Source organism: Rousettus aegyptiacus, unplaced genomic scaffold (genome assembly GCF_014176215.1).
Source record: "Rousettus aegyptiacus isolate mRouAeg1 unplaced genomic scaffold, mRouAeg1.p scaffold_m13_p_2, whole genome shotgun sequence".
NCBI lineage: Eukaryota > Metazoa > Chordata > Mammalia > Chiroptera > Pteropodidae > Rousettus > Rousettus aegyptiacus.
The window spans coordinates 152,596,079-152,615,472 of NW_023416295.1; the positions used below are offsets into that span (position 1 = coordinate 152,596,079).

General features: G+C 42.1%; 1 protein-coding gene across 1 annotated transcript; it reads left to right on the forward strand.

The window, feature by feature from the left end:
- Positions 1–95: 95 nt before the first annotated feature.
- Positions 96–18,823, forward strand: HEBP1 (heme binding protein 1). Its single transcript, XM_016140527.2, has 4 exons — positions 96–294; positions 4,443–4,581; positions 6,155–6,335; positions 18,225–18,823. Exons 1-4 carry the CDS (start codon positions 217–219, stop codon positions 18,394–18,396), a joined length of 570 nt encoding a protein of 189 aa, XP_015996013.1. The 5' UTR covers positions 96–216; the 3' UTR covers positions 18,397–18,823.
- Positions 18,824–19,394: the final 571 nt, after the last annotated feature.

Below are 19,394 nucleotides of genomic sequence, written 5' to 3' on the forward strand. Positions count from 1 at the left end.
GAGGAGGAGCGCGGCTCCCCCGCCCCTTCCCGGGCGAGCGCGCTCCGCCCCGAACCTGCCCCAATCCGCGCAGTCCTGCGGGGCGGAGCCGGAGGCGCCCAGCCCTGCCGCCCCCTTTCGCGCTGCCAGCGCGGGTTCGCCCCGGTTGCCCCCGGTTCCCCCGCTGTCCCTGCCACCAAGCGTCCGCTGGTGTGTCCGGAGCACCGCGGTGACATCATGTTGGGCATGATCAAGAACTCGCTGTTCGGAAGTGTAGAGACGTGGCCTTGGCAGGTCCTGAGCACAGGGGGCAAGGTAGGCCCGCAGGGCTGCCGAGAACCTGAAGCGGGGGCCCTCACCGCGCTCTGATCGAGCGGGTTCTGAGGGACAGGTGGGACAGGAATGTGCCCCGGATTGTGCGTTTTGGCTTCTGCCATGGGCATGGCCCTCTAACGCCCAGCGCTTGGACTGGGAAGGAGGAAGGAGCGGTCCGGTGCTGCGAGGCCAAGGGATCTGCTGGGAGGAGGGGACACAGAGAAGCGAGGTTGATTGGCTGGGAGAATCCCAGCTTGACGAGATCGACAACTCCTGTTGAACGCATTCGTTCATTTAAACATTCCAAACATTCTGAACATTAGTTTGCCAAGAGACCCCGATTGCAGAAAGGACTGAAAAAGTGCTGTCCTTAAGAAAATCCCAACTGCTAGTGAACTGAGTCTGAAAGAACAAGATTCCATGCTGCTTAGAGGTAAATGTGCAAGGCGGGAGCGCAGGTGAGGGAGCAATCCATTCTGCCAGGGGGCGAGGATGGGCCTTCCTCATAGGAAGTGTCTTCAGCGGGGCCTCGGAGATGTGTGCACAGAGAAAAGAGCATGTGCAAAGGCCCAGGGCTGTAAAATGGCTGTTGGCCAATAGAACTCCCAGAGTTGGGTGCCTAAAATACAGGGTAAGTGAGGCGGGCAGACTTGCTATATCCCCTTCCCTCCCGCCCCCCTATTGACATCAGTGCTAACCCAGGCAAAGCCGTCTGCCCGCTGAAAAACAAGGAATCTGCCACTAGATTATAATCTTGCCGACAGGTACTTTGTGCATGTCATGGCTATATACTCAACTTGCAACTCAGTGTCTCATTCATTAAACGACTGCGTTGTTCGGGGGCCAAGTTCTGGTTCCTATTACAATGATCGTCACAAAAGCCCTCATCTGGATTCGGGACTCTTCAAGCAACTATAGCCAGAGCCTTGTCATTATATCTGTTGTATCTGTTTCCTGAGGTATAGAATGAGCAGTTTAGCCTTGATCAAGAGTAGCATATTAAAGTGCCTACAAGCAGCCAGGCAGGTAATGGAAATGAGTGAAGCTGGCTGTTTTAGACTATAAGGCAAGATGGGAACTGAGGCAAATCAGGGAGAGAACTCAGGTCCCCATCTATAAAGGGCAGCTTCAGGCAGCTGTCTCCATGCAGTGATGTGAACCAGGGTTGCCAGATTTTTAAGAACAAAAAAAATTTGGATTCTTCAAGTGAAATCTCTCAATTTAAAATTAATTCATTCAATAAATAACGAGTTGTTGCGTGCCAACTGTGTGCCAGGCACTCATACAGGCAGCTGGGATAAAGCAGTGAACAAAACTGACAAAATTCCTCTCCTTGTGGAGCTTACACTTTAGTGACTAATGAACAAATCAATTAGTCAAATATATCACATATTAGATGATGATTCGTGCTACAAAGAAAAACAAGCAGAGAAGAGGAGGAAGGAATAGGCAATGTTAAGACTGAGGCTGTGGTTTTGAGTAGGACAACTATGTCAGTTTTAACTGTTGGCAACTGACTACCGATGTTTGTAAACGCTGCAGGCCAAAGGATCTGTCTGTGGCCAGATCTAGCCTGTGCACCTGTCAGTCTGTGGACTCGGACTAATGATCTCTAGGGTCCCTGTTTTACCTAACACTTAAAGAATTTATGTTACCAGCAGCTCCCAGAGAGCTTTCCTTTCTGTAAAGGAATCCAGCTCACTTGGTGTTTTCAGGCTAACAGACCATTGTGAATGCAAATGGAGGGTCTGGACTGGTTTGCTGCCTGTTTGCCCTCAGATCCCTTCCTTCCTTACCCATATCCTGTTCTGCTCTCTGTGTCTCAATATGGAGATCCCTGTCATCTATTTCGCAAGCTCCAGTGTCAGCTGGCTCCCAGCAAGATTCACCCAGGTGGGAGTTGCTAATGGGAGATAAGAGAGCGAAGGAAGGGAGAAGCCAAGATACTTAATATTTTATGCTACAGTTTCATTTGGAAATGGAGATAGAAACACTAACTTCTTCACAAGGTTGTTGGAGGAATTGAATGAATGAATCCACGTAAAATGTTTAAAATAAGACCCGATGCATAGAAAGTACTCAGATTATTATAATTATTATTAATATTTTCTTTTGATGAGAAAGCTGGCTTCCACAGTCAACATAGATACCCACCTAAGTGGCAAGGAAAAAAACTGACTTTGGAGAGGAAATTTCATAGCAAGACACACTCTTGCAATATCTCTGTCTGGGACTTGAACTTGACCAGGGTTCCCACTGAATATTGAAAATTAGTGTTTGTGGTCACAGGCCAAAATTCTCATAACTGATTATGAGCATAAGCAAGCTGGATATGGGGCAGAGGAGGGTGATTATTATGTTCCATGAGACAAAGAAACGTACTAAAGGACATTACATTTGAAAAATCAAATGTATCAACAGCATTAACTTCGATACTTTATTTTTTTCAGAAACAGAGAGAACTCTATTTAAATTCGGCTCCCTAGAGAACTAGAATAATTTTATAACATCCATCTCTCAAACCTAAATTTTCATCATGCTCCAGTGGTTCAAATGAGGGTCTGGATACAGATGCTGTGAAAACAGGTGGTACCTGCTGTAGAACCAGCTGAAGACATTATGACCAGCTTTTTTTCCAGGATAAATATAAATAGACTAGGTTCTCTTCTCTCCACCCAGCTATGGTTATTCTATTTACTGTCATTAGAGGAAAACCAGGTTTCACTTTGTGGCCTCCTTTCCCTCAAATACGTATAAAGTGCCTTCTATATAGAAGACATGTTACTACTAGATGCTAAGAGATACAGTGGTAAACAATATAGACAATCTCTGACCCCATGGCACTTATGGTTGCAGATGGAAGTTAAAAACATTATCATTCAGTTATAATTACAGTAAGTATTACGATGTGAAAGTTCAAGGGCCTATAAAAAATATCATTGGGAACCTGTTTTAAATTGGGATCCTCTCTTAGGAAGTGACTTTTAGGTTGTGATGTGTTAAATGAGTATCGGTTCATCAGGCAAAGATAGGAAAAGAATACTCCAGGCAGAGGAAGTGGCAGGTACAGACCTCTGAGGTGAGAATGACTAGCATTAAAAGAAATAGCAGAAGGCCAGTGAGGAGGTGCTTTGGGTGTGGCTGGCAAATAGGTAGAAGGTAGGTGGTCCCTCGATCATCAAATATAGGTTAAGAACTTGGTGAATGAAGAGTTTTAGGCAGGGGATTAATTGACAGGATTAGATTTATATAGAGTGTTCTGTATACATTCTCTGGGCAATCTCAACCACATTTGCAGCTTTAGTTACCTAAATGTATCCCCTATGCTGATGACTCCCAAATGTATCCCCTATGCCAGTCTTTTGCTTAACTCCAGTCCCATGTGTCCAGCTGCACAATGGACAGTTTGCTCATCTGTAATAGGAGACAGGTGAACTGACAGATATGTAAGGGCCCTTCTAGTTCTAGAGTTTTCTGCCTTCAGAGTTCACAGGAAGGAAGGGTCACTCAGGATGAGGGGATGGAGTTAAGCCTTAAAGGATAGTAGACTTATCATGGGGGCCTTTGCTCTCTGAACCATACTGATTCCTTTCTTGGCAGCCTTTCTCTTCTTGCTGTGGACTGTGAGCCTGAGGAACAGGCTGAGAGCACAGATAACCTTACCATTCCCCAGAACTCTTTTCTGGGGCTCCCTCCCACTTAAGACTCAGACACACTTGCAAAAGCCTACATTTAGATCACAAAAAAATTAGTCGAACTGGAAGATTTCCTTTGATTTGACTTCTACTGAATTTTTTGTATTCTGTTATAGTTTTAATTTCCAAGAGCTTTTTGATCTCCGAACATTCTCTTTTTATAGCATTCTGGGGGTGCTTTTGCTAATTTGAGAGGCAATGTCTTCTTCTCTTTCTCTGAGAATATTGGATATATGAAGTTTTTCTGCTGTCTGCATTTGTAAGACATCCCAGAATCTAGTTCTCATGGCCCTTCACATTCAGGCCTGTCTCTTCTACCCTGTCACCCTACCCAAGCTCATTACAGAGAGTTTCTTATTAGTTTGCGCTTCTTGTAGCTGGACTATTCCTGCTTCTAGAACATACAGATTGCTACTTTATATCTCTTAAGCCTTATGTATTCTCTGTCTCTAGGAAGAAGTATCATATGAGGAAAGGGCCTGTGAAGGCGGGAGGTTTGCCACAGTGGAGGTGACAGATAAGCCTGTGGATGAGGCTTTACGGGAAGCAATGCCCAAAGTCATGAAGTACGTGGGAGGCACCAATGACAAGGGTGAGTATCCCTGAAGGATGTGGTTCTGGTCTCAGAGGTGAGCCTTGCATGGTCTCGCTTCATCGTGGAAAACACAAGGAAGGGACCACAAGGCACTTGTCACTACATATTATAGTGGCATATGAACTTACTGTGCTACATGAACAAGGAAGCTTGGGGAGACCACACTGACTTCAGCCCAGCCTACCCCTCACTATTCTATCTCTGCTCAATATCAGTGAGTTCATGTGTTTCTCCCAGATCTGGAGATATATACTGGGTGTTGTTTTTTTGTTTTGTTGTTTTTGGTTTTTTTACCCTACTTATTTTGTCTTTGGATGGGTGGACTGGGTGAATTGTGCCTACAGTAAGCCAAGGCACAGAGTGAAGGCCAACCTCTGACCTGAGACCTCCACTCTGAGGCTGACAATCTCCAGAGTCCATCCCCTGGTAGCTCAGATTCTGTGGCGTACTGAGGTTCAGTGAGTAATGAGTGTAGCAGGTCCCTGGCTCTGTTCTGGCACATGAAGGGTCTGAGAATTCTCAGGCTGTCACACTCTTAAAAAACTTGGCAGTCCATGCTGGCTGCTTCCTTATTTTTAAAATGATAGGCCTGAAGTTTCAGTATACCCGTTAGCATGTAAACCGTATTTAGATATGAATTTCACTGTTAAGCTCTCTAATTTATACTTTGGAATCACTGCAAACCCAAAATGGGTCAGAAAGCAAGGTGGAAAAAGAGATATTGTGTTTAATTTTTAGGATAGTTTTCAAGCTGATAATTGAGAAAGTTAGAAACTGGTATTAATCTTAGTAACATTTACTAGGACCAAAGTGATCAGGCCTTAGACAATAAGTTGACCAGTAGGAAGTCAAGAAGAAATCTTCTCCTTCTTAACACTGCCATAAGATTTTTTTTTAGAAGAAAATAGGTGTAAAAAGTATAAAACTCATTAAAGAAAATTTTTAAAACAACATAACAGCACCCCTCATCCATCTTTTCTAGTATAATTATTGTTGTCTTTTGAACATATTTCTTTAGGGCTTTTTAATAGGCTTTTAAAACATAATCATAGTGTTTGTGCCATTGTATATCCTGCTTCTGTTACTTATTTCATAACCATTTCCCACTGTTGCTAAATAGTCTTTTTCAGTATAATTATTACTACCTACATTATATTGCATCATGTGCCTGTAATTTTCTTAGACGTATTTCTATTTTGAGCCTATTTATATGGCTCCTAGTTTCTCACAATTATAAATTCTGCAGCAATGAATATACAATTACCTATATAGCCTTTTCTGTATTTTGAGTATTTCCTTAAAATGGATATTTGGATAGGAAGTTAATTAGATACTGATATATGTACAGTCTTGATGTATATAGTTGAAACACTACACTCTTACCTCCAGTATATGCAAATTGGAGGGGTTTTGTGTGTCTGACTATATTTTTAACGATTCAAATGTTTATAATTAGTTTCACGAACAAAATATTGTCTTGGAAGAAGAATGAGACTAACAGATCTTCCACGGGCCTGAGCAAGTCCCGTCTCTCATAACCACCTCTCTCTATGGGCTTTTCTGTTTTCAGGAATCGGGATGGGAATGACAGTTCCCATCTCCTTTGCCGTGTTCCCCAGTGACGACGGCTCCCTGCAGAAGAAACTGAAAGTCTGGTTCCGGATACCAAACCAGTTTCAGAGCAACCCACCAGTCCCCAGTGATGACAGCATTAAGATCGAGGAGAGGGACAGCATCACTGTCTATTCCACGTAAGGGGACGATTCTTTAGGTACCCAAGGGTAGCCCCCTTGATTTCTGTAACCACTCCTTGAACCATCTGCAATGAGCATTTGGATTACCTTTATTTATTTATTTTCAGTCCTCTTGAGATATAATTGACATATAACATTGTATTAGTTTAGGGCACACAATATAATATATATATATTAATATATATATATCAATATATATATGTATATTATGAAATGATCACCACAATAAGTTTAGTTAACATCCATCACCTGGCATAGTTACGAATTTTTTTAAGATGAGAACTTCTAAGGCCTTCTCCCTTAGTTACTTTCAAACATACAATATAGTACCGTTAACTGTAGTCACTTTGCTGTACATTACATCCCCAGAACTAATTTATGTTATAGCTGGAAGTTTGTACCTTTTGACCACTTTCACCCATTTCTCTCACCCACCACCTCTGGCAACTACCAATCTGTTCTCTGTATCTATGACTTCATTTTTTTTTTTTTTAATGCCACATATAGGTGAGACCATACAGTATTTGCCTTTCTCTTATTTTACTTAGCATAATTCCCTCAGGTCCATCCACATCATTAAACGGCAAGATTTCCTTTTTTTAATGGCTGTACAATATCCCATTATATATAAATACAATATTCATATATATATATACACACAAATATGTATATGTGTATATGTACATATGTGTGTATACACACACACACACACACACACACACACACACAAATATATATGACATCTTATCAGTTCATCTGTAGATAGTCTCTTAGGTTGTTCCATGTCTTAGCCATTATAAATAAAGCCGTAGTGAACATGGGGGTGCAGATATCACTTCCAGGTAGTATTTTATTTCCTTCGGATAGATACTCAGAAGCGGAATTGCTGGGTCATATGGTATTTCCATTTTAATTTTTTAGGAACCACCATACTGTTTTCCACAGCGGTTGTACCAATTTATATTCCCATCAACAGTGTACAAGGTTTTCCTTTTCTCCACATCTTCACTAACACTTGTTATTTCTTCTCTTTTTGATAGTAGTCATTCTAATAGGTATGAGGTGTTAGCTCATTGTGGCTTTCATTTGCATTTCCCTGATGATTACTGATGCTGAACACCTTTTCATGTACCCATTGGTCATTTGTATGTCTTTTTGGAAAAATGTCTATTCAGATCCTCTGCCCATTTTTTAATCGGTTCAAATTTTTTGCTATTGAGTTGTATGAGTTCTTCATATATTTGGATATTAACCCCATGGCAGATTTGCCCCTTATCAATTTAACCCCTTATCAGATTTGCAAACATTTCCTCTCATTTGGTAGGTTGTCTTTTCATTTTGTTGATGGTTTTCCTTTGCTGTGCAGAAGATTTTTAGTTTAATGTAGTCCCACTTGTTTATTTTGGCTTTCATTTTCTTTGGTTTTGGTGTCAAATACAAAAAAATCATTGCTAAAACTGATGTCATGGAGCTTACTGCCTGTGTTTTCTCCTAGGAATTTTATGGTTTCAGATCTAATGTACTAGTCTTTACTCTATTTTGAGCTGATTTTTGTGTGTGGTGTAAGATAGGGAGCCGGTTTCTGTCTTTTGCATGTAGCTGTCCAGTTTTCTCAGCACCATTTATCGAAGAGACTATCCTATCCTCATTGTATGTTCTTGGCTCCTTTGTTGTAAATTAGTTGACCAGGTATGCATGGGTTTATTTCTGGGCTCTCTATTTTGTTTCATTGATCTATGTGTCCATTTTTATGCCGATACCATACTATTTTGATTACAATAGGTTTATAATATCATTTGAAATTAGGAAATGTGATGCCTCCAGCTTTGTTCCTTCTCAAGATTTCTTTGGTTATTTGGGGTCTTTTCTGGTTCCATACAAATTTTAAGATTGTTTTTCTATTTCTGTGAAAAATTAAATTGGAATTTTGACATTAATCTGTAGGTTTCTTTAGGTGATATGGACATTTTAGCAATATTAATGATTACATGGATTATCTTTCCATTTATTTGTATCTACTTCAACTTCCTTCATTAATGTCTTATAGTTTTGAATGTACATGTCTTTCACCTTGGTTAAATTTATTCCTACATATTTTTTAATGCAATTGTAAGTGGATTTCTTAGTTTTGCTTTCTAAATATATATTGTTGATTAATTAAGAAATACTGAGTCCTGACAGTTTCTCACTTAGATTTCTTCAGCCTACAGCACACAAACGTTTGTTTTGTATCTGAGTAAATGCCTTTGTCAGTTGACAAATTGATATGGACATAGATAATATCCCTTTGGCTTTAGCTGAACACTTACATTAGCCACAGCAGGTTTCTGGAAGACTCAGAGAAAAGCTTAGCTAAGCTGTAGTTTGAGGTCATAAATACATAGGAAGCACAAAGGGCAGGGAACCTCGCATTCCCCTTGCATGCCAGGAGGGCCTTAGTTGCTCATGATCTATGGTCCTTTGAGCAGAGCATACATACTTCCTATTATTATTCTAGTCCTGTTTCCAGGGCCTCATCTGTGGTCATGTTCCTTTGACTGTAGAGAATAACAGGTACAAGTGGTTACATGTATTTATTCTTTAGGGCCCAACCTCCCCTCAGAAACCAAGTCTCTTCTAGATAATCAATGACTCCCCATTGTTTACATCCTATCATGTGATGGGCACCAAACCATATATAGGCAGACCCCAGGGGCTACTACCAGGAGCTTTGCCAGAGTAACCATAGGTTGGAGTTTGGTTCTGCTCTGGAATAACCTCATGAAAAATAAATATACAAATAATCTTGCACCAGAGTTTTTTATTCTACTCCCAGGGCCTCCACAATTAGTTATTTGCCTGCCTTGCTCCAACTCCTCACCTGAGGGCGCAGCTTCCTCTGGAGCTAACGCATGCTGATGATGTAAGCTTGACTGCTATGGGCCGTCCTAGGCCAGGCGACCCAGCGCCCTCCAGGGGACAGTGAGTGCACTGCAGATAGGCAGCGAGCGCTGGAGACTCCAACTCTTCTCCAGCCGTCATTCATACTTTCTGGAGGCTGCAGAGAAAGCAAACTCTACTTAAAAAGTATGTTCTTTCAGGGAAGGGACTAGGGGCGGGGAAGTGAGGTACCTCTGGTGCACAATTTAAGGAGATACACAGTTTTCCAAATATAGGATTGGCACTGCAAGCGAGCACCTCCTCAAATCTTGCATCCTAGGTCTCTCAGTTGTCTCACCCTAGTTCCTGCTCCATCTTTTCATTCTCTTTCCTGTGCCTTGGGAGGTATAATGTAATGAACAAGTATATTTTAGTTTGAATCCCAGGATGATGCTTGGGAAGTTACTCAGCCTCCTTAAGACTTAGTTTCTCCATCTATTAAGTGCTAATGATATCCCACCTCATAGGATTATTGTTAGAGTATCTTTCAGTATTTACTAAGACACTAGTTATAAATTACTTAATGTTTATGATCTGTCATAGGTTTAAGTAATTATTCTTTCCCTTTGCCCCTTCTTATTTCATAAGGAATGGGGTTGACATGATTAAATTAGTTCATATGACCTCAAGCAGATGGAGCTAGTTTTTAATCATTTGTATTACCAGACTCAGGATAATGAGTTGGTACAAGTTTTTTTTATCTTTTATTTAACTTTTTAGTATAGAAATTTTCCAGCCGGTGACAAAATAGTGAGAATAAGATAATTAAACCTTATGCACCCATCATTCACCTTCAATGATAATTAACTCAAGGCCAATTTTGTGTCGTGTATACCCTCACAAACTCCACTTAGTTTCTACCCTGGATTAATTTTAGATGAATTCCAGATATTATATTATTTCATTTATAAATTTTTCAGTGTGATTGCTAAAGACTTTTTAAAGATATAATAATCATAATAGTTTATTACTCTTAAAGTTTTAACAGTAATCATTGTTATAATAATATAAAACATCCAATGTTCAGATTTCTTCTATTATCTCATAATTTATTTTTATGGTTTGTTTGAATATGGATCCAAATAAGATCCATCCATTGCAATTGATTGGTGTATGCTTTAAGCTTTTATTAATCTGTAGCTTTCCTCACCACCACACCTTTTCATTTTTTCTTGCTATTTATGGATCATTTGTCCTATGGTTTCCCATAGTTTGGTTTTTGCTGATTGCCTTTCTGTGGCGTTTTAACGTGTTCCTCTGCCCCCTGTATTGCCTGTATATTTGCAGTTGGAACTAGAAGCATGATCAGATTCAAGTTTGAGGTTTTTTGCAACGATATTTCATAGGTGATGTTGTGTTCCTCCATCAAAAACTCATAACGTCTGTTTGCCTGGTTTCCTGATGTTTGTGGCCATAGATATAACCCTCACCTAGCTGCCTTGTTTCATTAGAAGTTGTAAAATAATAATTATCTCTATTTTCCTTCTTCATTTATTAGCTGGGACACTTCGATAAGGAGAAACTTCCCCTCATTTACTATTTGGTTCCCCTGAGATAGAGTCATAGAGAAAACTTTTTCTTTAGCTTGATACCTCCCGTTTATTAATCAGTTTTCGAAATAATGATTCCATTTTTTAACATTCTCCAAAGGTGAGGTAGTGCTGATCTGTTTTTTAAGTATCAAATAAACATCTGAATTTAAAGATAATTGGTATATTTTGATTCTTTGTGGTTATTATTCTAATTGATGCTCAAATTGTCCCATCTTTGGCCAGTAGGAGCCTTTTTAAGTTGGTTTCTTAGTCCTTTTGACATGACTCTGGTGGCTTTCTTGCTTTATGGTATGTTTCAAGCACCTTTTGACATTTGTCCGATTGTCATCTATAGCTGGAATTAGCCACTTCTCTAAGGAACCCTTATGGTGGGAAAGGATATCTAGTAAAAGGTACAGTCAAAGCCAGGTCTGTAGAATTTTTCTTTTAATTCTCTGAACTCTAAACAGATGAAAGTGACAAATATAGTGTCCAACTTGTCTCGGTGAATTTTTTTAACCTAAGATATGGTCCTAAGTTAGCCTACGATCATTCCCACACTAGCCACTGGGTGTCACTGCAGTCAAGTGTGCGCTTAAAAGTACCTGACTGCGGAAGGTGGAGTGAATGAGGTAACGCAAAAGCACTGTTTCTAATACACCCATTAGATGACAAAATTAATTCTAAAAGGAAAGCCTTGCCTTCTTAATCCACTCTTTCTTTTCTATGACTTTGTGAAGGATGTTCACAAAGGGAGTGTACACTTAGCCACACATACATTTATTCGCAGTATTCATTACAAGTGCTCTTTAAATGAATAGAAGGCTCTGAAAAAGTAACACTATCAGAATATTTTTATTTTCACAAGAGGCAGTAGAATTTTCGTCACACTTAGGTGAGTGGCCACATTCCAGTACTCTGTCCCCACAGCGCGGTCTCTAACGACCACGTAGGTTAGAGCTCAGCCTCCTCTGCCCATTTCAGCACTGAGTTCTCAACAGGTACCAGCTGCAGAAGAGGTTTGTTGGCTTTAAAGAAACTGACAGTTTTAATGAAATGTCTGGCCAGGAAGGAAGGAGTTGGAAACACTCAGTTCATTGTCAGGGCGACCTATGCTCCAGGCCCAGGTCTACTGCTTAGTGGCTGGGACCTGTGGCTTGTTGCTGAGCCTCTCTGTGCCTCAGTCTCCTCATGTTTACAGCGAGGGAAAGAGGACTGAGCCCATGGGGTTGTCGTGAGGATGAAACGATAGCTGTGAACGCCTCACTGCTAAATGTGTCTGAGTCTACTCAGAAAATGCTCTCTACGTCTTGACTTCACCGTCCTCTGAGAATTAGATAACATTTTCTCAGAATTAACAAAAGGGTCAAGTTACTATGGATACTCTTGAGTTTAAACCTCCGCTCTAGTAATTATGAGTTTTATAACCGTGAGCTCTCTGAGCTTTAGTTTTCCCAACTGCAAAATAGAAATTATGATGTTGTGAGGGTCTGGCATCTTGGTCCTTGCCTTCCCTGTGTTTCTCTTTTCTTGCCCTCTTCCCTGAAGATTTGGTCCCTTCCTGTCCTTCAACTTGTCACCCTTCTGTCAGTAACTCTACAACCTGACCTCTGCCCAGCTTCCTTGAATGTCTTATCATTCATCAGACTCTTCATGAAGACTAAGGCAAGGGCATTTACACAGTTATTCATTCCTTCCTTCATTCATTAAAAAAAATCACATATTCATTTTTCACTTACTCTGTACCAGGAATTGTCTTAGGTGCTGAAATATAGCAGGGACTGAGCAAAGTGCCTGCTCCTTAAAGTGGGGAAAACATTTGAGTGGGGAAAAAAAAACACACAAAAAACAAATGTCTTAAGATACTTCAGGACTATTGTTCCAGAGATAAGAACTGGTATTTGTGGATTGAAATTATAGGGAAGCATATTTCTACTCAAACATAAAAACATTCTGGCATAAGGTGTCTAGTAGTAAAACTGACAGATGATGAGATAATGAACTCCTTGCCCTGGAGTAATTTAAGTACCATGTGGACAGACGTACAACAATTGTGTTATGTAATGTTTGTACTAAGTGGGAAGTTTGATTCAATTTGACAGATGTTTATTGAGTATCTCTGCTGTGTAAGCCACCTCACCTCTAAGAGCCCTGCCAAGGATGAGATTCTCTCTCTAAAGCACCATTAACCACCACTCATTTCCCCCAGAGCTGTCAGTTGTCCCACCAGTCTTTTACAGACTGGCGCCTGGAAGGGGCATCAGTCACCATTTCTGAGCAGATGAGCCCTTCAGCAGGGCTAGTGCTGCCTTCTCTCCCAAGCACCAGCCTTACATTTCCAGCTCGCTGGGAGGCATCACTGTATAAACCTCCTCAGCTCTATCCCAAATCAGCACGTCCAAAATGGGACTCGGATTTCTTCCCCTGATCTGACCTCCCGTGTTCTCCATCTTACTGAAGGTCCCCTCCATCCTCATCGGGCACCCTGTTCAGATGTCATCCCGACTTCCTCACATCCCACACTGAATTATTGGCCAAGTCCTGGTCACCTCCTAGCGGCCTCCTCCCTTCCATCTACACTGCCACAGGTCTTTATCACCTCTTGCCTGAACTTTTGCCAGACCCTCCTGATTGTTTCTAGTTCTCCCACCTCTGCCACTTCTAAATTGTCCTTTTGTCATAGCCAGCCTGAAAGCACAGGACCAATCACACCACATCCCCCTGCTGTTCAGCTCTGGTTGTGGATCTCAGCCTGCCTCTGACCTAGGTGCACATTAAGGCTGGGACCAAAGCCCAAGCTAGTAATAAAATGCTCCTTCCCTATGAGTAGGGGGATGGGTAGACTTTGGGTTGGGTTCCCAAATACTTAACTATGCCGTGAAGCCTAGTAAAAATGCCTCGCTGTGGCATTTACTGCATAGCCCCAGTCCGCTGTCACCCTGATCTCAGAGCATCCCACCCTCACCTCCCAACCCCTGCCCCAACACACACATAACGTCCACTTCCATACCTCCACTCACACCCACCCAGCTCCTCTCGAACATTCTCCCCAGTCTCTGCTTATTGGAAACTCTGGGAGAACAGGAATCTTTGTCCTATCGTTCATTGCCAGCATCAAGAAGAGATGCTCAATTAATAATTGTTTAATGTCATGTCCTCCCCAATGCCTTCCCTTTGCATTCTAAGTCAGAATTAGTCATTCCCTACTGCACGCCCCCAGAGCATTCTGTTTGTGCCTTTTATGCCATTCTAGTACCTTCTGCCCATATCATTTTATGTCTTTCTGTCCCAACCACTACAGTTAGACCTCGCAAGGGTAGAAAGATGTCTTTATCACCTTTACAGCTCTGTGGCATCTAGCTTGCATTTTGTGCTCAGTGACACTCAACTCAATCAGCTTGGCTCAACTTGATGGAAAGAAGTGCCTTATGGTGTTAAGCCTCTTCCCTGTAGACATGAGATTGTCAGCTCCTAGTCTTATACTTCTTGAGCCCCACACAGAGCACAGCCATAGCAGAATCCACAAATCTGTTGACTTGTTGATTGTTAAAGTTTTAGACCAAGTCGGATTGTCAGGCTCTGAGTCATTGCATTTCTTTTTCCCTCACTGCCTGCCTGCACCAGACACTCCCTGAAAGATAGCACATTAGGATGTTTTGCTCCCTTGGACCAAAGCCTCTGTTAACCTCCCTCATTGATGCCTGTGTCACCCCTCTTTTCCAACTCCTCCAGCCCTTTGTAGTCAGTCCTTTTTGTGTTTCTGGAATCTAAGGCGTGTGCGTCCTTCCTTGGTTCCCATGGTTACCAAAAATCTTTGTTAGGAATGCTGAGCTCTGACGTTGGGCGAGATAAAATACAGTGCCCCAGAGGAGAGCTTCTTTGAAGATGGAGACTTAGAGACTTGTTAACAGGCATACAAAAATAATGTATAGACTTCATGTTTATTTCCTTTGAGGAGCTCAAGGCGCTTTGCGAGCATTCCTTAACTCATATTCACCCGTGCTGTGGGCACAGTGTTGTTATCCTCCGTGCACAGCTTGGAAGCTGAGGTGGGGAAGAATGAGGCAGCTTGTCCCGGAACACAAGCCAGAGCTGGGCTTTCTTTACATATTGGGGTTCTGTGCCTGGTAAGGTTAGGTCTTCTGGCTTGTTCGTGCAGTTGTGAGAATGGGTTAGGGTAAGTCGGTGAGATTGGCAGGAAGGAGAACATGCGTATCTACTCCCTAGCCTACCCGCTTTGCTTTTTTTTCTAGTAGAAGACATCCCTAATAAAGTGATAGGGGAATTTTTATTCTCATTACCAGCATCTCAGTCAGCCTAGGAATAAATATAAATAATTGGAGTTTTTTTCCAGTAATGAATTTGGGAATCCCTGAATGATGACATTCTCCATATCACTCTCTGCTGGTCTCTTTGTACCCCTCAGACAACTCCTTCTAAGGGTCCTTTGCCAAGTCCTCTTCCTTCACCACCACTTGGGAACTAGCATTCCCAAAAGTCATCTGATCCTCTGTTTGCTCCCCATCTATGCCTGGTCTCCCTCTTCACCACAATTATAGCCAGCACCTACACACTGGTGACTCCCAAATTTCTGTCTTTTGACTCACCTCTTTCCCAAATCCATATCTCTGACTCCAGTTCTTTCCCATGTCTAAGGAGATTTTCACAGTGCTGACACACTCTTAGGTACACAACAATTGTTGCATGAATGTATTTCACAGAGACAACTTCATATCGACATGACGCAAACCAAATCATTAACCCTCCCCACCCCTCCTGACCAGTAACTCTTCAGCCTGGAACCCCTAATCTGGCTAGTGGCATCAGTCTATCCAGAGGCTTAACTGGAAGCCCTGAAGAGTGCCCAACTCCGCCCCTCGCCTCCTCTGGCCCACTCCACCCCCCCATCCGCCAACTTTTCCTTCACAGCCAGCCACCTCTCAAATTTGCCTTCGTCCAGGCCTTTGTCATCTCACACTTGGCCGGTCCTTGGCCTCCAATGACTCCATTTTCCCCGCCTGTCCACTGCCACCAGAGGTCTCTCTCCAAATTACAATCTGATCATGTTGGTCCCTTACTTTAAAACCCCTTCATAAGTCCACCTTTGCATCTGGGATCAGGTTCAAAGTCCTTCGCATGGCATGCAAGGCCCTTTGCACTATGACTCCAGTCAATCACTTTTCCTGTCTGCATTCTCGCCGCTGTCTTAGTGTGTGCTTCAGGTGTTTATTATATGAGTGCATGAACATGAGGACAGACTCAAGTGCTATCACCTTTAGGTCTATCAGCCTGAAAATAGTAACTTTTACTGTTTATCCCAGAATTGTTCATTTAGCCAAGGGGTCTAAGATGTGTCAGACACTGTGTTATTGTGCTCAGGATACACCAGTGATCAAAAAGTGACAAAGATCCCTGCCCTCATAGAGCCTGTATTCTAATAGGGAACTCAGACCATAGCAATGAACACAATAAGAAAAAGTAGGTCAAAGGAAGAAGGCAGGGAAGGGTAGAGGGTTTATAAGACTGAACAGGGTTTTGAGAGTAGGCCTCATTGAGAAGGTGAGATTGCTAACTGAGCCAGTTCTTTACTATTAGGCTCTCTCATCTGTGTTCCTGATGCTACTTTAGACTACCATCATGTCCCTCCCCTCGGGATCAGGGAATTGAATGGCTCTTCCAAGGGAATTGTGAAATAACAATAATAGCTTCTGTTTCGTGTGAGCTTACTATGTAACAGGCACTGCTTAAGCAGTTTGCACTGTCTTTTCTCCTTTAATCTTTACAACAGCCTTCTGAGAGTGATGCTATCATTCCTGTTTCACAGATAGAGGACCTGAAGATTAGAGAAAGTAAAGTATTTGGCCAAGCACAAGAGCTAGAAAGTGGCAGACGTACGAGTTGAATGAACAGCTAGCCATTTTGCCTCCAACTGATGATTGAAGATATTGGAGAACCACTCCTTTGGGTGTTTCCAAAAACCAGCAGCTTAAAGAGCCAACATTATCCATTTTTACAAGACAGCAATTTAGTACCATAGCATGAGAAGGCACTCAACACCTGCTCCCACATCCAGCATCTGATTCTTTTCAGACAGGCGGTTCTCAATCTGTAGACATTCTTTGAAAATAATTCTCGTGTCTAGCAGATTTTTAATGCCAGAAAAATACTTCCATACTGTTCATTCTCTGTTTGCTAACCCAGTTTCCTTTCATTTGAGCCTCAATGAACTTAGAGTTCAGCTTTCTTCATCGGCCTTATAAATTTTCTTCAATATATTTGAAGAGGCAAGCCTTCTCTATTCCAAAATGGTCTCAGCTCTAGTCTATGTTTTGTAGCTGTTGTCTAGATATCATAATAACCAATTTCTTAAAGGTGAAATCCTGGGTGTTTTCACATCAATAACCCTGTAATCAACATGCTGAATGCTTGCCGGGCATGACTAAACCACTTATAAAAGGGCAAAGCGTGAGTCAGAGAACCCCACCAAAAATAATGCATTTGGCCTAATCTTGGTCTGTTGCAGATTCAGACTTTTGAGTCATACAGCTCATTAGAAATGGGAATGTATTTGACTCTAATAAAGATTTTAGTGTAACTCAAATTTAGAGTGGTATATTTAGGGTAGGCCACAGGACAAATTTTGGAGCGTAGGCAGATGACGTGAGGAGAGAATAATCCTCTTGAAAAGAGAGGCTTTACTTCTTCCCTATCCCCACCTTCTGCCATCAGGAGAAAAGCCCGATTTAGCAAAAGTCTCTTTACTTACTAGAAAAAGAAGGCGTTCATGATTTGAACAGTAGAAGGGATTTATTAGAAGTGATTTCTTTATTTGGGACATGCTTAAAGCTTGCATAGGGGCCCTCCCAAGACTTCCTCAGGTCCCTGCCTTTGGTGGCTCTGTTTTTGAACAAAGCTGCTACTTGTCACTGCTGTGATGTGCTCGCTCATTAGAACTGCTCTACAGAAGGAGAGACATTAGCTACAGTGCTACCCCAACTCTCCTTTATCCTTCCTCCTTCCCTAGCTGGGGAGATTAAGGCAGAGAGGAGCAGGGGAGGAAACTAGAGAATAGGGAGAAGGCATGGCCTCGGGAAAGCTCCACCTGCCATCTCCAGGAAAATTTAGAGAGGAACGGGAAGCTCACATTTAGTGTCAGAGACTAATATGGTTCAGGCTCTGCCTTAGAGTTTTTCACATCCATTATTGCATTTAATGCCCATAACAACCTTGGAAGAGAAAGAAAACATATCTCAGTTTTACAAATGTTATCTGAGGCTCAGAGAGGTCAGACCTAGCCATCTAGGAAGTACCACTCTACAATCTTACTGCTATAGTACACTTGTCATAAGCGTGGTGAGTGACTTCTTTTTTGAAAGATTCCCCCACCTTCTGGGAGACTGTGTCCTTAACTAGCCCCTTGTTCTTGAACCCTCAGGCAGTTTGGGGGTTATGCCAAGGAAGCTGACTATGTAGCTCAAGCTGCCCAGCTGCGCACCGCCCTAGAGGGCACGGCCACCTACCGGAGTGACGTCTACTTCTGCACTGGGTATGACCCTCCCATGAAGCCCTATGGACGTCGCAATGAGGTCTGGCTCGTGAAGACATGAGTCACTCACAGAGCCAGCGCTTCCGGGATGGATGCTTCAGTGCCCACTGAGGCAGGCAGGAGGGAGCCGTGCTTTCAGCCGCAGCTCCAGCGTAACCAACTTTCCTTCAAAGCCAGTTACTGCCAATTTTCTAAAATAAGCATGTTTCATAAAACAGGGCTCTTTTTCTCACAGTGGGAAATAACACAGCCGAGATCGATGGTATCCCCGTAATTGATTTAGAACATTCTGTGATAGACCATAAAAACCCCAGCAGCATTTTCCCAGCTATCTGGGTCTTGAAAACTGATTTTTTAAAAATTATTGAATGTATAATTTTGTTATTGAGAGGAAAATTTGATTCATGTGTGATCTTTCATCTGTGATTCTTATAAGAGCTTTGTCTAAAAAGAAACCGAAAATAAAGATCTTTGATTTAAACAGCTGAGACAAATCCTAGGTATAATCTTTTCAAAATTTTACAGTCTTCTAGATAATATAGTTATGAGTACTCCTGGTGGGGTTTACTGTGGCAAGAAGCCTACATTTAGAGTTCCAGAGTCCTTCAGAATATAAACCCAAAGATCCCAGGGCAGACGGTCATGCATGACCTGCTTGGACATCTCTAAATCTTAAACATTTCCCGTGACTGTGTTGTAGTGAGTCCACAATAATCAGTGACGGATCGTTTCTGCAGCTGTCGTCCACAAAGGGTCCCAGGGGCCACAAGAGTAGGCAGAGAAGAAAAAAAAGTCACCTCACTCTGCTACACAACCCTAGAGGCAGTAAATTTGCCTGGAGGATTTATTCAGGATAATGAGATGAGATTAGAAAAACCAGGGTTCAGGTCCATTAACTGAAGAGGATAGAAATGAAAGAAACAATGTACAGTTTGGTCTGCAGAGAAGAAAAGGGGACCTGAGGTGCCGATGAGGAAAGTAGCCGAGCTGGAACAGAGTGTGTGGGTGAGCAAGTGAGGACTGAAGAGCTCAAGCATCACAGGGTGGGTCACAGGGCAG